This window comes from Mauremys reevesii, linkage group 2 (assembly GCF_016161935.1).
Source record: "Mauremys reevesii isolate NIE-2019 linkage group 2, ASM1616193v1, whole genome shotgun sequence".
Taxonomy (NCBI): domain Eukaryota; kingdom Metazoa; phylum Chordata; order Testudines; family Geoemydidae; genus Mauremys; species Mauremys reevesii.
In genome coordinates this window covers 35687082-35705785 of record NC_052624.1, presented here as the reverse complement: position 1 = coordinate 35705785, position 18704 = coordinate 35687082, and the positions used below count along the sequence as shown (strand labels likewise).

The window sequence follows — 18704 nt, the reverse complement described above, 5'->3', positions numbered from 1 at the left end:
TGGGGGGAGAGAGAGAGAGGGGATTTTTGGAGCCGACACTGTGTCAGCTCCCTGCCTTGCAAATTCTGATCATTTCCCCGACGCCTCATTCACTCTTAAATGCAAACAGCCTGCAGACCAGATAAGCAGCTGCTCCAACGGACTCCCTTACCCCCCTCCCCCTCCCCGCTGTTTCTCTCCTAAAGCAAACACTAGCTGTAGACATTCATCCCCCTGCCTGCCTCATTCACAGCAAACAGTAGCTGTGTTTGTTTTTTAGATAAGCAGCTCGGGAGCCCCGAGTTAACAACAAAACAAAGAGGCATCATAACAAAACAAAGAGTTCTTTAGTTAAAAGCATTCTGGGAAAATTCTGCTGGAGGCCAATTACAGCGCTTTTGGTGGCCACACTGGTGGAGCAGCGCTGCATCACCAGCGCTGCAATAGTTATACCTGAGGCAGAGCAGGAGTACAGCCAGCGCTGTATGTGCCTTGCAAGTGTGGACTGCGTGTAAGTTGCAGCACTGTAAACCCACCACCAGCGCTGCAACTCTCCAGTGTAGCCAAGCCCTTAGGCACTTAAGTGAGAAATGCAAGTCCTTTTGTGGATCTAGGCCCTAATGTTAATCATATATCCTACCTATACTAGTATAATTGCAGATACAACATTATTAACAACAACATTTATTTTGTCATAGTGCCTAAAAGTCACAGCCAGGCTGGGTCCCATAGTGGTATGCACAGGGCCGGCTCCAGACCCCAGCGCGCCAAGCACGCGGTTGGGGCAGCATTTTTCCGGCAGGGCGGCAGCCGGCTCCGGCGGACCTTCCGCAGTCATGCCTGCGGGAGGTCCACCGGAGCCGTGGGACCAGCGGACCTCCCGCAGGCATGACTGCGGACGGATTGCTGGTCCCGTGGCTCGGGTGGACCTCCCGCAGGCATGACTGCGGATGCTCCACCGGAGCCATGGACCAGCGAACCCTCTGCAGCTGCGGGAGGTCCACTGGAGCCGCGGGACCAGCGGACCCTCCGCAGTCATGCGTGCGGGAGGTCCGCTGGTCCCGCGGCTCCGGTGCACCTCCCACAGGCATGACTGCTTGGGGCGGCCAAATTCCTAGAGCCGCCCCTGGGTACGCACAACATATTAAATAACAGCTCCTGCCTCAAAGAGCTTCCAGTCTAAAAGACAAGCTATAATAGGGGAATGAAACAAACGAGAAGGACACAATAGATGGTGCGGGAGACAGGGTACCAAATGTAATAAGATGTATGCCATTTTTTTGCCATTCCATAGCTGTGGTCAAAACTTGCCACTGCTTAGCCATATTAGGTTGCAGTTTTCTGTATACCCTAAGGCAGAGATGAGTTTTGAGGAAGGATTTAGAGGAGGACAGGAAGGATAAGACTAAATTGTCAAATGCTTTGAAAGTAAGGATAAGAAATTAGCATTATGGATTCAATGAAAAGGGGGGATGATACCGTCAGAGCAATGAGCCAAGTTGATTTTAGTGATTGCATTTTGAATGACTTGAGAGAGCTGAGATTGTAGACTTACAGGACAAAGAGAAGGAGATTGCAGTAGTCAAGGTGCTACATGATCAGGGCTTGGGAAATAATGTTGGCAGTGTGTGCAGGGAGAAAAGGTCAGATCTCGTAGATACTGTGCAAGAAGAAGCTGTAAGATTTAGAAGTGGCCTGGATGTGTGTGGGAAGAGTGGTGGGGGTGAAAGCTCTCTGTCAGTGGTGGGGCGGAGGGATAGGAGTGGGATTAAAGAGAGCTACTGAAACTCTGTGGGGGATGGGAGTGGGCAACGAACTCCAGGCTGGGAAATGGGTCCCAGCTGTTCCTTCCTGCTCTCCGGCCCAATCCTAGGCACTGAGGTGGCCACTTCAGCTCCTCCAGGTCCCACTCTCACAGCCACCCCTTCACACATGTATGTTTTCATATGGGAGAGAAGCCCCCACAATATTTCCACTGCAGAAGCACTAGCTCCTGCTCCCACTCCTTCTCCCATTTCTGCGCCCCACCTCCCTCTGCTGTCTGGATCAAAGGAAAAGGCCTGAGCCAAAGCAAAAGCCAATACATTAAGGGCTTGAACAAAAGGGAATATGGTGATGTTGTCTAATGTGATAGAGAAAGGAGTGAGTGGAGAGGGCTCTGGAGAAAAGATCAGGAGCTCAGTTTTGGTCATGTTATGTTTAATTTGTTGGCTGGACACACACTAGGAGATGTCAGAAAGACAGGCTAAGAGTTTAGTTTGGATGGAAGGAGATAAATTCAAAGTAGGGAGTTGTATTTGTGAGTCATCAGCATGAAGATGATAGTCAAATCCTAGCTGGCAGCTGAGGTCACACAAACAGAGCGAAAGGAGGAGGGGACCAAGAATGGAGTCCTAAGGGGTTTGAACAGAAAGAAAGAGAAGAAAGGAGGAAGTTCCACTGAATGAGACTCTCAAGGAATGATCCAAAATTTAGAAGAATTGAGAGAGAACAGAGTCACAAAAGCCCAAGGATGACAGTGAGTAATTAATTTGAACCTCCTCTTAAAATGAATAAATACTCATGGAATCAAATAATTTGTATTTAAGACAGTGTAATAGAACTTCTATGCTACTTGATAACTGCCCTGTTCTGTTCATTCCCTCTGAAGCACCTGGCACCAATCACTGTCAAAAGATAAGATAATGAGCTAGATGGATCATTGGTCTGACCCATATGGCCATTCTTATGTTCTTATTTATGTTCTTACATTTTAAGCATTGTAAGAAGGCAGGATTGTGATAGTTCAGTTGACTGACTAAAGAACACTACTACTTAATAAGAAAAGTTAACATTTTGAATGACAGAAGAACCCAGTGAAGAATCAGGAGAATAGGAGGGTTACAACTAAAGGTTGAGGCAGTGGTTATTATAAAAGCACTCACATGCTATGCACCTTAGTTTTCATGTAAGATAGAAATTGTTTATTTCAACCAGAAACACGAACAGACGATCAAAATACGAGCAAAACATGTATAAAATAATTTTAAAACTTATCGGCTATTTGGTGCAATAGTCTTCCGCAATAACCACAGCAGGTTAATGCATTGTATTATAAATAAGGCTATGTTTTAGTCATAGGTATTTTTAGTAAAAGTCATAAACAGGTCGTGGGCAGTAAACAAAAATTCATGGCCCGTGACCTGTCCATGACTTGTACTATATACCCCTGACTAAATCCTGGGTGCTCTGGGGAAGGGGGTAGGAGGTGGGTGGGTTGCTCGGGGGTGGGGTAGTCCGGGGGTGCTGTGGGTGGAGGGCGGGCGGCAGTGGGCAGCCCAGGACCCCGCAGCTGGTCTGCTGCCAGTGTGACCCAGGGAGTGGGCAGCTGCACACAGCCCCAGAACCCCCACTGCTGCTGCAGAACTCACGGAGGTCCTGGAAAGTCATGGAATCTGTGACTTCCGTGACAGACTCGCAGCCTTAATTATAAAGTATCTCCTTCCCTCTGTTTTAAATTTGTAGCATTTTAAATGAATGAAAAATGTGAAAAAAATAGGGATCTCTCAGTAACTTTCTTCATACTATTTTGTAATATGGGTTCGTTAGTCATGAATGTGTTAGAGACTGGCTTGTTTTAATCCAATATTAAATGTTTTTATCCAAGTATTTTCTTTTTAAGCCTCTTGGTGCTTCTACCAAAATCACAGTAGCAAACTGAAAGAAGACCTTAGTTACAACCACCCTTTCTCTACCTAGTTGATTTGAATATTATATTCCTATTTAATTCATCACATAATTGTTTTATACATAATCTTTTTAAAGTAAGGGTATTGCACTATTTTATACAAGCTACTTTCCTGTATATGCATACATACATAGCCAAATTCACAGGTAGTATTAATGGAGCTGGGCCTATTTATTCCAGCGCTAAACTTCTCTTCTAGTGTCCTGGGCATTAATATAAAGGTTTACTGTTTAAGTCTGAAAGTCTTCACTCATGTGCATTCTCTGCTCACCATGTTTAAACTTTTTCCTTTTTATATATATGCTTGATCAGTCTTCACATGGATATAATATGTACTGTGATGAGTATAACCACACTGTCTAGTCTTTTATTCAGCTATTCCTATTTAATATAAATATGAGTTATTGGCATATTTTAACGGAGAACTGAGATTTATGTAAGCTTAAATGAAACAACCATAACAGGACAGAAAACAACATAAAAGGTAAAGATGACTTTGCCAGAGGATTTGTCCTACAACATGGTGAAGAATATCTTGAGACATATCCAAGAAGCATTCTTACCTGTACTAGGGCTTGTGTAGTAGTAGTAAGCTCCTTTAGTTCTACTAATTCTGTGATATCTGTTTGAGTGGCATGATCTGTGATAAAATAGCCTACTTTTAAGTCATCTGAAATGGAAGACCTACAAAAAAAAAGTTTTCATTTAAGAAAGATTGCTAAATTAATTAGTCAGGTAAGGCAATTTAACTTTAAGAACTGAAATTCAAAACAGTAGTGATCATCCAAAGGACATATGTCTTATTGTTTTACTTACAGTACCTATCTAAGATAACAATTGGGTATAATTTGGGAGAATGGAGTTAGAAGTGTACTTACAATCTGTTTTCCCTTACAATGTTTGTATCAGAAAGAGAAGTGTTTCTGATCAGATACTAAGTTTGTTCTGAAGTTTGTTTATGTCTGAATGTTATTTTAAACACTATAGGAAGAGAATGCAGAGAGGAAAGAATGTATTTTGTGACCATTTTTCTATACACAACACTAATAATCTTTCATATAGTTCAGGAGATCATATTTAATTTTAGAGTTGGGTGGGAACTAGATTTTCTGTTTCCTGGAAAATTATTTTTTCTATTCGGGACAGAACAAAAATAAATTTTGAAATTTCCCAAAAAACAAAATCTGAAAAAAAAATTAATTTCAGGTCAAAATGTTTTGTTTAGATGCTATATCCCAATTTTGGCATTTTAAATTTTATTTAGAATATTTTAAAAAACCCTCAAAGTTGTTTTGAAACAAAATATATAAATATTCTGTTCTGAAAATGTCAAAATATGTTTTGACATTATTGGGACAACAGGCTAGGTCAAATTCTGTTGTTCCGCATCCCAAGAAAGCCAAAAACAGTTTAGACAAGTGAAATGCAATTGCTGCCTTGTTCACAACCTGCTGACCTACACTTCAATAATTCTTGGATGCACTAATTGATTCCTATGTCCAACCTGAGGATGAACTGACAATTTCCTTGTAAATTGTCACTGAACTACACAAGTAGATTATACCTGCCTGTCTCAGCTGCTTTGCTAAATCCCTCCTCTGGTGCCACTTAGCCAGTTGAGCCTCAGACTGCTCTTCACGAGCAGTGCATGTGGCTAATCATGCTAGGAAAAAAAACTGATTATATTCTTGAAGGACAACCAAATTGGACATCCAGGTTATTCTTGGACAAGTCACTTAAAAATATTAAGGGGCTGGGGAGGGAAGATTTGCTAGCCTGAGGACAAAGAATCTGTCAGTTAAAACTCTATGGGAGAGGAGGACCAAGTCTATTCATGTTCATACAGTACCTAACAAAATGGTTTGAATGGAGTATTTTCTCTCTCCTTCATAAAGGGTAATAGAACAACATTCTTCCAGAAAGTGTTCCTGAACCACGTAGGTAGCTTTCAAAATCCCACTCTCTCTCTAACTAAGCCATTGTTTTAAAAAAAATGACTACTCACTGTCATCTGAATAAAATTCTATGATTAGAAGAAAATGGCAAGTTTGGACTAGTAAGCTTTAGCTAGAAATGTAGCAAGTCCTTTGCCTGATAGACTGTTGAAGAACAGAAGTTTCTTCAACAATTTCCATGAGAGATAATGTGAAACAGACACAGTTATATATGGTCAAGTAGTCCACAGGAGTCCGGAACATCCCAGAAGACAGAAGCTGAAAAGCAAAAGCTATGACAAAGAGTCTACCACAAAACTCTGTATAAGCCATCCAGTTTTATGATGTGACAATGTTTTTAGTTTTAAATTGGTTATTAGGTTTAGCTACTTATCCCTTAATTGGAAAGGTGCTTAAACTGATCAGTATAGATTAGAGAAAAGGCTATATTTAAATTACCTAATTCATAAAGAAAAAGCCTCAGAACAGGTTTGAAAGCATTCAGAGAGAACCATTTTGCGACTCTTAAAACATTTTGTTTACAGGCACAGAACATCATAACCTTGAAGTATTAAAGTGACACAGAAATGAACGATGTGAATAACTAAATTTTATTTGTTCAGTTGATTACTCCTTTTTGCTTTGTCATTTTTCTTATAATTCCAATAAACCTAGGTACATAAACAAATTCTGTAAAAGCAGCAAAGAGTCTTGTGGCACCTTATAGACTAACAGATGTTTTGGAGCATGAGCTTTCGTGGGTGAATACCCACTTCGTCAAAACAAGACATATCTTCAACTACCACAAATTTAGTACCCGTTACATTAATCTTGACTTCCAGTTGTTTTTCAGTAGTCACCCACGAAAGCTCATGCTCCAAAACATCTGTTAGTCTATAAGGTGCCACAAGACTCTTTGCTGCTTTTACAGATCCAGACTAACACGGCTACCCCTCTGATACTAAACAAATTCTGAGTGACATACTCTAAATTCTAGATGAGGGGTTGTGTAACAGATTTGACACTAGCACTGTTCAAAATATAAACAAGGATACAAGTGGCTAAAACATCAGTTTTATATTTGAAAGACTGCCCAAAATACTCACTCCATCAGCAGAATGCCCACTAGCATCTTAATGGGATTCAGAATCAGGACTGAAGCAGGGTGAAAGAGTACCACGCACACTTCTCCCACATGCACCACTGCTCAGACAGTTGAATGCATATTACAGGATTTTTGTCTCCTAAAAACAAACTATTATTTTAGCCACTACTGGAGGCAGGACTTGATGGGATGGTCCCAAAATGGCAATACTCAGCTTCCTATTGAATCACTGGGGCAACACTTCCTATCACACATGTTCTTTAACTGTTGCTAAGTCAGATCCTACTTATCTTTTGACATTTGAAAGGATCAGGACATAAGAATGGGGATAGGGGAGGGGTAAAATTTTCATTTTCTTTTAGGAAAAAAAAGATATGGTATCTACCTCACACACAGAAGCTCTTTAGTCATACCAAAATAATGCTACATTGAGGAACATTGCACAATGGGTGTCAAGCAATAGTAGGCACAACTTCTTGTAATTTTTAAATCTTAAACAAATATGAATAAAGCATTATGAAACAAAGATGTAAGAATAAGGTCACGTACTGCCAAGGACTGATTTAAAAGCTATTTTCGGGTCACATAACAGTCCATAGGGGTGAGTTAATATAATTTAAAGTAATCTTCAGCTGTCATTTTAGAAGAATGGGTCCATGAGGGTGAATTGGTATTGCTTAAAAATAGCTAGTTGGTATTTTTAATTTGATAGGATTTCTCACAACCACAGAGAACAGATGTACAATCCTCTGGCTTGAAACTCCAACTAAACAAGTTAGTGCATTCCCTGAAGGGGCTCTTCAAAAAAGCCTTTGGAAAGAGGAGCATTAAAAAAAAACCAAGCAGTTCCTGTGTTATAAAAACCTTCAAGGCTAATTCTCAAAGTTTCACAACTGTTTTTTAAGCATAGACAGTACAAATATTGCTAGTGTCAAGGTGCCCTACGTCCCCTACTCAATAGTTGGAGGGAGTAAGGCTAGGTACAGCAAGGCACCACATTCACCAAACAAGGTATCAGCTCTTGTTGTTCCAGCCACAATGAAGAGCCAGATGCTCTCCTTCTGTCTCCCTGGCCTTTCTTGGTCCTCAAGTCCCCTTCACACACCCACCAGCTTCTCCCTTCCAGCTCCCCCACCTACCTCAGCTGCCCCAGCTCCTCCCCTTCCAACTTCAGCTGCCCCAGCTCCTCCCCTTCCAACTCCCCTACCAGGGGCAGCTCTATGTATTGTGTTGTCCCAAGCACAGCACTCAGGCGGCTTTCGGTGGCATGCCTGCGGGAGGTCCACCGGTCCTGCGCCTTCGGCGTATCCGCGGCCAAATTGCTGCGGACGCCACGGGACTGGCAGACCTCCCGCAGGCATGCCGCCGAAAGCCGCCTGACTGCTACCATCACGGCGATCGGCACGCCACCCCCCCCCCCATGGCTTACCACCCCAGGCACGCACTTGGTGAGCTGGTGCCTGGAGCCAGCCCTGTCCCTTGCCTGCCTGGGCTGCCCCAGATTCCCTCCCCCACTTCCAGCTCCCCTCCCCCACTTCCAGCTCCCCCGCCTGCCTGGGCTGCCCCAGCTCCTCCCCCCCCACCCTTCCAGCTCCCCCGCCTGCCTGGGCTGCCCCAGCTCCCCTCCCCCCCTTCCAGCTCCCACCCTTCCAGCTCCCCGCCCTTCCAGCTCCCCAGCTCCCCGCCCTTCCAGCTCCCCGCCTGCCTGGGCCGCCCCAGCTCCCCGCCCTTCCAGCTCCCCCGCCTGCCTGGGCTGCAGCTCCCCGCCTGCCCGGCTGCCCCAGCTCCTCCCCACTTCCAGCTCCCCGCCTGCCCGGGCTGCCCCAGCTCCCCTCCCCCACTTCCAGCTCCCCCGCCTGCCTGGGCTGCCCCTGCTCCCCTCCCCCACTTCCAGCTCCCCCGCCTGCCTGGGCTGCCCCAGCTCCCCCCCCGCCCTTCCAGCTCCCCCGCCTGCCTGGGCTGCCCCAGCTCCCCGCCCTTCCAGCTCCCCGCCTGCCTGGGCTGCCCCAGCTTCCCGCCCTTCCAGCTCCTCCGCCTGCCCGGGCTGCCCCAGCTCCCCGCCCTTCCAGCTCCCCGCCTGCCCGGGCTGCCCCAGCTCCTCCCGCCCTTCCAGCTCCCCCGCCTGCCCAGGCTGCCCCAGCTCCCCTCCCCCACTTCCAGCTCCCCCGCCTGCCCGGGCTGCCCCAGCTCCCCTCCCCCACTTCCAGCTCCCCGCCTGCCTGGGCTGCCCCAGCTCCCCGCCCTTCCAGCTCCCACCCTTCCAGCTCCCAGCTCCCCGCCCTTCCAGCTCCCACCTGCCTGGGCTGCCCCAGCTCCCCGCCCTTTCAGCTCCCCGCCTGCCCGGGCTGCCCCAGCTCCCGCCCGGGCTGCCCCAGCTCCTCCCCGCCCGGGCTGCCCCAGCTCCCCGCCCTTCCAGCTCCCCGCCTGCCTGGGCTGCCCCAGCTCCTCCCCACTTCCAGTTCCCCGCCTGCCTGGGCTGCCCCAGCTCCCCTCCCCCACTTCCAGCTCCCCCGCCTGCCTGGGCTGCCCCAGCTCCCCTCCCCCACTTCCAGCTCCCCCGCCTGCCTGGGCTCCCCCTCCAGCTCCGCGTGTTCACCCCACAGGGGTGCCAGCCCCGTCCCGTGACTCTCTTACCGGCACTCGGCCTCCAGCTCCTCCAGGCAGCAGGGCAGCGCCAGGAGCTCTAGGATGTGCGGGGACAGGCTGAGTTTTCGCCCGGCCGGCAGGCTGCTCATGGCTGGCGCGGAGGCTCCTGCCGCGTCTCCACTAGGGAGTCGAGGAGGACCGCAAGAAAGGAGCTACGCGTCCGATACCATGGCAACTAGCGCCCCGCCCCACCCCCCGGAGACATTATTGATTGGAGGCCGGGGGAGTGACGTCACTTCCGATAACAATTTGGGGAGAGTGGAGACGGGGAAGGCAAGGAAGTCCCGCTGTGAGCAGCCGTGATGCAATCCTCTCCTAGCCGCTAAATTCCTGCACTTCACTCCGCATAGTTACTCCCTCACCCCCTCTGGGACACCCGCAAGAACCCCGCCCCACAGACGTCCACCAGCCCTTCCATTTAACCTCAGTGACATCAGACAACGCAGGACACCTGCCAACCTCTCCTCCTGCAGTGACACCACTCCCATCTCCCTGCCTCCACTTTCCAGTGACCTCTTCATACCTGCCAGCCCTTCCCCCGAGGAACACTCCGGCCATATAACCTCCCTCTACTAGTGTCCACCCTACAACTAACCACAGCTCCCACCAACTTTGCCACCTAACCTCCTCTCACCCACTGATACCCACCAGCCTACCAAAACTCAGCTGCTTCCCCCTCCCACTTATGTGCCTCACCCAACAACACCCACCAAGCCACCCACAAAAGCCCCATATTGCCAAAGATGGACACACACACCTCCCATTCAATGGCTTGCTCCCAGCAACACACATCAACCCTTCCAACCAGCCCCCTCCCCAACAGTGACACTCATTACCTTCTTCTAATCACATTCCCTGCCTCCACAGCAACACCCACAAAACCTCCTCCTCCAATGATATCTACCTTCCCACTCATCAATCTCCCACTTCCAGTGACACTCATAGGCACACACTCAGCCGCCAACTAAACACAGGCATCTACCATTTGAGCTAAAAGACAAAACTGTTAGCTGTGATAAGACTAGGGTTTATGTCTTTGGAACAGGTATTTGAATGTCATTGTCACAAATATTTGAGCAAGTTTGACATGCCACATACTAGGGGCAATGGTATGTGTTCCTCTAGTAGCTAGAGTTCATAGGAGTTCAGATCCATCAGTTTGGCCCTAATGATAATGCTAATGACAGTGGCTGCACGTTGGGGACAGAACTGATGTACATACATGTGATGTAGTATTAAATACTAAGAATAGTATATGATGTTATTTATTTTATAGTGCTCAGAAATGTGCTAGGCTTTTCACAGAAGAGTTGCCTGTTCCAAAGAACTTACAATATTAATAGTGAGCATGACAGGTTTGTGAAGTTATGAGTTACACCCAGAAGGAAGGGGTGAGGAAAACATAGTAACCATCTTAAGCTTGATTTTAGGCATACACATGTTTTGATGATTAAAATATATTGCAAACACTGCTTGTAGGCAATGTTCAGAAATGGGTATTTTCAAGTGACTTCAGTGAGGTGATGGTGGAGCCTTGACAGACAAATTTTAGAAGGTTCCAAGAATAAGGGTTATCATGAAAGGATATAAGAATAAATGGGTATCAAGACTGGCATAATTAGCAGAGGGAATGTAAAAGTAGACCAGATCAGACATGTAGATAGAGGCTGCACTATGTTGGACCTTGAAAATAAGGATGGAAGTTTGAACTTGGCGCACAGTGCAGTGGGAGCCAGTGAAGCATCTCAAAGAGTGGTGTTATGGTTACAGGGAAGAAGTGAGGGATTATTCTAGTAGCAGTAAATTTAAAACCAATCTTGTACTGCTCTGTTTTTTTGGAAAAATTGAGATGAGAGGATTGCTAAGGTCTAGGTGGGATATATTTAAAGAATGAGTTAGCCATCAGAAGGAAACGTGGAAGTAGAAGCAAAAAGATTTGGTACCTGCCTACATGTTGGAGGAAAAGGAGTAAAAAATGCTCCCCAAATTATGAAGTTGGATGATGGGGAGGATGAAAATGTTATCAACCATTATGGATAATGGATGTAGTAGAACACACATTTTCATTGTAATAACTATTTATTTTTATATTCCAGATTTTAAACTGTTGATAGATGGAGGAGCATTTCATCTTGTGTTAAGTGCTCTTTAGACTTCCATACAGTCCCCCACTTGACAGAAGTACATCAGATAGTATGGGTTAATTGGAAAACATGTGAAGTATAATATTAGATTTGTAGTGCCTTTCATTCCTAATAATACCAAAACATTTTGCATCTAAAAATCACTTCAGCTTCCCTTCAATTCACACCATTTGTGGGATGGAAAGCAGCAACTGTTTAACAATATCTCAACACTACACAATTTTTAAGGAAAAGAATGGAAGAACCTCTTAAATATAGGGTTGGAGAGATTAGATTTTTATCAATAAATGTTGGTAAACGTCGATTTCACTATGCATACACAAATCCACAAAAATATTTCCATCTATAATAAATGCTTAAACATAAATATAGAAATACCTGTCAAAATTATAAAAACATAAAAATTGAATTCTGCCAAGCCTACTTATCTCATAGAAACCATAGGGACTTTTTATAGAGGCAGAATGTTATTACTCAAATATATTACATTTGTCAGGATTAACAACCCTGTCCTTACAAACAATATGTCATAGAATCTTTATTGACCAGGAGTGGTCAGCACCTTGGTTTTCTTTGTTCTGAATAAGTCACTATTTCTAATATTTTGAGTGGTAAATGTGCATGTGGTCATCATTTTAGGGGTTCATTTTCAAGTCTTCATGCACCTAGGTTTTCAATCATGAGAATAATTGACTGAATTGTCATATGTAATCTAGGCAATATTTCATTTTAAAAACACAAATATGTGGAAAGATGTACAAAAAAGTCAAATTAAATATAAAACATAAGCCTTATGCTGTCTTGAGCTCAGGTATGATGAGACAAAGCTGTGACTATTATGGTGGTGGTATTATTCTAAATACAATTGGTAATGAATGATAAGGAATTTTGGAAGGAGATTTCACACTACACAACATGAATCACTATCTAGCATCTTCATACATTGCTGTTTACTTCCATTCAGTACTGAATGGGAAGTTATACTGTTAAGTAGTATACCAGGGGTCGGCAACCTTTCAGAAGTGGTGTGCCGAGTCTTCATTTATTCACTCTAAGTTAAGGTTTCGCATGTCGGTAATACATTTTAATGTTTTTAGAAGGTCTCTTTCTATGTCTATAATCTATAACTAAACTATTGTTGTCTGTAAAGTAAATACGTTTTTTAAATGTTTAAGAAGCTTCACTTAAAATTAAATTAAAATGCAGAGCCCCCCAGACTGGTGGCCAGGACCTGGGCAGTGTGAGTGCCCCTGAAAATCAGCTTGGGTGCTGCCTTTGGCACACGTGCCATAGGTTGCCTACCCCTGTAGTATACCTATTGAATAATAGTTTGAACTGGTTTGTTATAACTCTCAGCTATTCAGTCTTAGAAATATTTGAGATTAGGAGGATGATAGAGAAAACTGAGTAAAAAGCAGAAATTGGTGCTTTGTTTAAAAAGGGCACCAGTGAAACCTTTCCTGTGGGACATTCTCCACCAATAAAAGTCTACATAGCAGTGCATTTTGTTCTAAGGAGAGCTGCCTTCTCTCCTTCAAGAGCAGGAGGCCTTGCTGTAATTGGTAATGGGACAGGGCAAAAAAGCATCAAATAAAAAAGGAAAATGTGACATAATTATGCTTGTGATGTGTAGGTATGGGGTTTTTTGAGGGGTTTGGTTTTAAATCACAGTTTTCTTAATCCTATATTTAGTTGGTTACAAAGTTTATAAGGGAATTTAGTGTACTAATAAGAAGTGTGTAATAAGTTCTTCAAATATGTGTCAATATGGATTCTACTGTAGGTGTGCATGTACCTCCTCATACATACAAGCTCAGAATGTTTTGAATACTAGCATCTGGCAGAGCTGTGCATAAAGGGTGGAGTGGTCTTGACCCTCCCTCAGTGCCTGCTTACCACCTGTGACAGGGAAATGGAATCTGGATTGTGTCTGACCTGTTCCTGAACTTCAGATCTCTGTTTCGGTGAAGAAGCCATCTTTAATTCTTCGCATTAAAACTTTGATTAGACTTTTGGGCATCCCCCTCCCCCCCCCACAAAAAAACCAAGCAGGATGAGACTGTTTGGACCAACTGCTAACTATGGTGAACTTGAACCCCACTGGGTGTAAATCCTGTCCTTCTTTTGATGCCTGAATGCCCTGAATAGATGGACACTGCAAATGCCTGGTATTGATCAGGGAGGGTCACATCCCCAACTAGTCTTCCTTCTGCCACTCATTCTGTTCCTGCACCAAAAATCCCAAGATTTGAGGATCAAGATGCACCTCTTGGAGCAATCCATGAAGGGAGCATCTGATCTAAGAGCAGAGACACTCTCCCGCTCAGAACCAAGAAAACTGTCTTCGGCAAGTGCCCCAACTACTAGGCACTGCACCTCAGGTTTCAGCAGGGAGAAGAAGCCAAAAAGGCACCTAGACTATTGGGACCAGAATCAATATCCCTGATGCTGATCATGCCAACCTCACTTACACAGAGAGAAGGGCACCCCCACACTGAGCACAAACACAGCATGGAGCAGTCAGTGCAACCATCCTACAGAGAGGACTCAAAGCTCAGAGAGAAGCCCCTGAAGTCCTCAGCATTGACAAGGGATAGCGCCAAGACACCAGCAACAAAAAAGACCCAAGAGATGGTTGCACCAGTACAGACATCAACAGCAAGATTTATGCCAGTATCAACCCTAGAACTGGAACACTTCCCAGCATAGGTGCCCACTTTCTAATGTGCCCAGTGGGCTCTCCCATGCAACTCTGCCCCAGACCCCACCCCCATTCCACCCCTTACCCCAAGACCCCACCCCCACTCTGCATCTTCCCACCCCGCCCCACCCCACCATTTTCTGCCCCGTTTCACCCCCTTCCAGGAGCACGCCCCGCCCTTCTTCCTCCCCCTACTCCCCAGTGCCTCCTGCATGGGGTGGAACAGCTGATCATGGCAGGCAGGAGGCACTGGAGGGGAAGGGAAGGTGCTGATAGGGGGGCTGCCAGTGGATACTAAGCACCCGCCATTTTTTTACATGGGTGCCCCAGCCCTGAAGCACCCATGGAGTCGGCGCCTATGCTTCCCAGTACTGAGATATGTCTTCAGGGAGCCCCCCTTACCTCTTCTCTTGGCACTGTGATGCTCACAATGGTGGTGCTAGCTAGCACATAAGTACTAACCTCAGGGCAGACTATTAAAAAACCAGGGCACAGACCCCAAATTAGTTGTGAGTTCTTAGATTTCACTAACCAACTGAATCAAGTGAAAACTCCTCAGGTATATTAAAAGCCTTAAACAGAGCCACAGTCTCCTTGGATATTCCAGTCTGTTTTGCCACCCAGGTGAGTTCATCTCTGTTATAGGTGGCCTTCAAGACACACAGCAATGTTCAGGTTACTCGTAGTCCTGAAGGATCAGTCAACTGCACCTTAGGTCTCACACCAAGGGACATTGCTTGTCGCAAATCCTTTAATAAACTTTATGAAGATTTACTAAAAGGGAAAGGAAACTAGATAGTTATTTACAAGGTTAAAGCAAGCAAAAGACAGACACATGAATGAGTTACAGTTTTAGGTTTTAATAGGTAATAGAAGAATCTATAATCAGCAAGATCTATTTGTCCTTTAGGGTTAAACCAGACTAAGCAGCAGATGATCTCTTGCTTATAATACCTAGGAAACTCCTTGCCGCTCCAGAATCCCAGCAACCCAGAGAGCCTTAGTTCCATTTGTTTGCGATTTTCATCCCTCTCCTGCCATGTGCTCTTAGCTGATGGGAGGAGTCCCTTTTCATGACTCCTCTTTCCTGGGGAGTAGAACAGAACAGAGTTTTTAGTCATTTGTTGATGATTCCTCAATCCAGATATAGGGAGTTTTCAGCAGTAAGATCCAACCCTAGCTTGTCTGATATCGATGGGACTCCTTTTTCAGGAGCAGCATAACAATTTTTGTAGAAGAGCAGTTCTTCACACGAATTAATGTCCCTCTCCTGTATGGCAATTCATACAGTCACAGAAGCTAACACTACACCCACTCAAATACTACATTATAACTAATGTAAATACAGATGGAATACAAATATTACAAGAATGATTAATACCTGCAGCAACTCACAAGCACTCAAAGGACTCAAAACAAACATTTTCTTATAATTCTAATAACTATCCTATTAATATTAATCCTCAAGTGAGCCAGACAGATTTCAGCTATGAATCTGTCAATGTTTATTTGAGACCTGGAGACCTTGGCATGAGCTGGCACCTGCTCTGCCAGCATCACAAGCTCCACCAACATCAGCACCAGAACCACATCCATTACTACCACCTTTTTCAGACAGCTATTTCTTCTCCCCTGCCTTGAGCAGGGAATCATTGCCCGGGAGACAAAAACAGTACCACAGGGATATTTCAGGGGCTTCTGGTCAAGCTCCACTACAGGACTGGCAATGGATTAGCCTCCCATAGTCTGGCCACTACCAATACAACCTGTTGCCATGGCTGTACTGGCCTTAAGGAGCTCACCTTCCCACAGATTCTGGGCCACTTCCCATGTCTTGGAAGAAAGGAGGAAATCTCTTTCACTGACAACATCACTGGCTAGAGTGTGTCTGGTAAAACAATCACAGCAAGCCTTTATACCTTTTACAGACAATTTCTAGCAATAATACAGACAGTAAAAAACAACAACTACATTTTGTTTATACATAGCAAAAAGGCTTATCTTATTTGTCTCAATCCTAAGAAAAGCAAGCCTGCATTTTGGTTAGTGATTGCAAGGTCATAATAACTTTGTACACAGTTCCTGTCCTGTCGCCTCGCACTATCTTTGCTCCTACAAGTCTTACGTCATTAAGGTTACAGTATGGCCTGACTCTTGCTAACTAACATTCATTAAGATCTCTTCAAATCCTTGTTAATTATTTACTGGCTTCCACACTCCCCCCTTTTGTACTTTTAGTACAACAAACAATTTCAAATCTCAATTCGCATGAAACCATGGACTTCAGATTCCACAGCAAACATGTCAACCATCATGGGACGTAATGACAATGCATAATTAGCATGAACATGAAAGGTATTGCTATTCTTACAATATTTACAACAACAACAACAATAATATAATCCTAAATTAACTAACAACATTACAAACAATAACAATCCCATAGGAATAATATAATGGGGCTGTTGTACAATTGCGAACACAAAGCACAAAACATCATACCTAGTACATAAAATAAACACTCTATAAGCTGTATGATAGGCATTCCTTCCATCTTGATATATATTCTAAAGCATGGGAATTTGCCCTTGCAATTCAGAGATTCTTTGAACCTTTGGTAACAATGAAAGCAAATTTTGAAACTGATCAGGCATTATTGTAGTCCAATCAAAATATACCTAAAATCCAAGAGCTACTTACAATATTCTATCTGCATTCTATCTGCAGGCCAGTAAATGATATAATTGCCTGCAGCAGTGGTAAGATCAATATGTATATCTTGTAAAGTGGTGGCATTAACGCATACACAGCTATCATTAGGTTGAAAAAAAATGGGTGTCCCGTCAGGGTAGTTCCTTGACCTCCACCCTCTCAACAAATATTGTCATAAACAGCGACAACTTCCCCTAGCTTCAGTTTATAGATACACTGAGCTGTGGTGGTTCTAACGGCCAAAATGTCCATTGACTCTCTATTCTCATCCAAAATGTCAGGTGTCATTCTAGGGGTACTGTCTAGAAATCAGTTGGAGATACCAGGTGGTCTAATTTCCCCAGATGTCTCGGTAAACAATTACAGTCCCACAGGCATCCTCCCCATGGACCCAGCAGGATTCGGTATGTAGCCCACACCCACCCTAACCGGTCCATATGCTTGGAAGGAGCACTGTGAATGTCCACACTTCCATCCAGAAAGTGTCCAAGTATGTCTTCATGACCACAGATCAGATGGTACTCCTGACGTCTGTAAGGGCAGTGGGCCAAGTCTAGTCCAGATCCCACTGCAATGCCTTCCCAGCCTCAGTGATATTCAATACCATCTCTGTCAGTAACTTCTGGGTCATAGAACTAAGGGTGGAAATTACATGTAACTCAGCAACTCCAGCCTGTACTGAAGATAGCTGAGCTTCAAAAATAAGACTAGTGGCCTTTTGTAGTTGCCCCAATTTCTTATCACGTTCTTGGCCTGGAAGAATAGTCCAAATGGCTACTACACTATTGGCCAGATGAAATAACCCAGCCCACAGGGATCTGGTCAATTCCCTTTTTGTCCAGAGGAAATAACCCAGGCCTTTTTGTTGTGCTAATCTAATGGTAGCCCCTTGTGAGCAATCTGGGTATGTAGAAAACTGGATAAGGGCAATGTCAGGTAAAATCCAATTAGGGAGGGAAATACATACTGAAGGATTTATCCAAAACACAGGGCACAGCCTGTAGAATAAACCCCAAAATCCAAATAATACCACAGTCCCAAGCATGGGTCCCACAAATTTCTTCCTGCCAGTATGTAATTCTTTGTTTCTTCACCAGGGTCAGTTCTCAGTGTCCTTTTCAGTCAGGAATTCCTGGACTTTGGCAATGTCAGTGGAGTGAGTGTGTCTTCTTCTTTCCCAAAACAATCGAGGTTTAGCATCCTACAGGGAGAGGTTTCCAGCACATATCACCCTGTAATAGCTGTGCTCTTTTCTAGAAAAGTCTAAAGGCACAGTTGGTCTGTCAGTGGTCAAGGGAGCTCTTTCCCTGCTGTCCAGAAGCACAGTAGAACTAGAAGAAAGAATAGGCTAATCATCAATAGGAAAATTCTTCTGATGTGGAGGATCTTTTGCAGTGAGAATCCTGGGTCCAAGCAGTCAGTTTGTGGCACTTCACAGCGGTGTCGGTAGTCAGCAGGACTGGGAAAGGGCCTTTCCAGCATGGAGCCAAGGCAGTCTTTCGCTGATGGATCTTTATGTAGACCCAGGCTCCTGGTTCCAACGAGTGGCAAGGTTGCACAGGATCCTTTGGTAGTGCTTCCATCACCTGTGTATAAAAAGACTTAACACATTTCATTAGTGCCTGACAATATTTAAGCATTATGTTATCCAGCAAATGAATGTCCATCTGAGCTGGGGTTAGTGGGGGTGCAGTTGGTAGTCAGCATTGGGTGTCCTGTCAAATTTCATGAGGGCTGAGTCCAGTCGTTCGATTGG

At 44.7% G+C, this 18704-nt stretch overlaps 1 protein-coding gene across 2 annotated transcripts in view; it reads right to left on the bottom strand.

Moving 5' to 3' along the window:
• C2H10orf67 (chromosome 2 C10orf67 homolog) overlaps window positions 1-9644 on the bottom strand; it is a 120944-nt gene extending 111300 nt beyond the window's left edge. Inside the window, exons 1-2 of one of the 2 annotated variants that reach the window (XM_039521675.1) lie at window positions 9380-9644; window positions 4270-4390 (exon numbers count right to left, since the gene is read on the bottom strand). In XM_039521675.1, coding sequence (XP_039377609.1) covers window positions 4270-4390; window positions 9380-9480 — 222 coding nt within the window. In that variant the 5' untranslated portion in view covers window positions 9481-9644. The remainder of the gene's footprint in view (window positions 1-4269; window positions 4391-9379) is intronic. The other variant, XM_039521674.1, reaches the window with a different exon arrangement.
• Between the last annotated feature and the right edge of the window lie 9060 nt (window positions 9645-18704).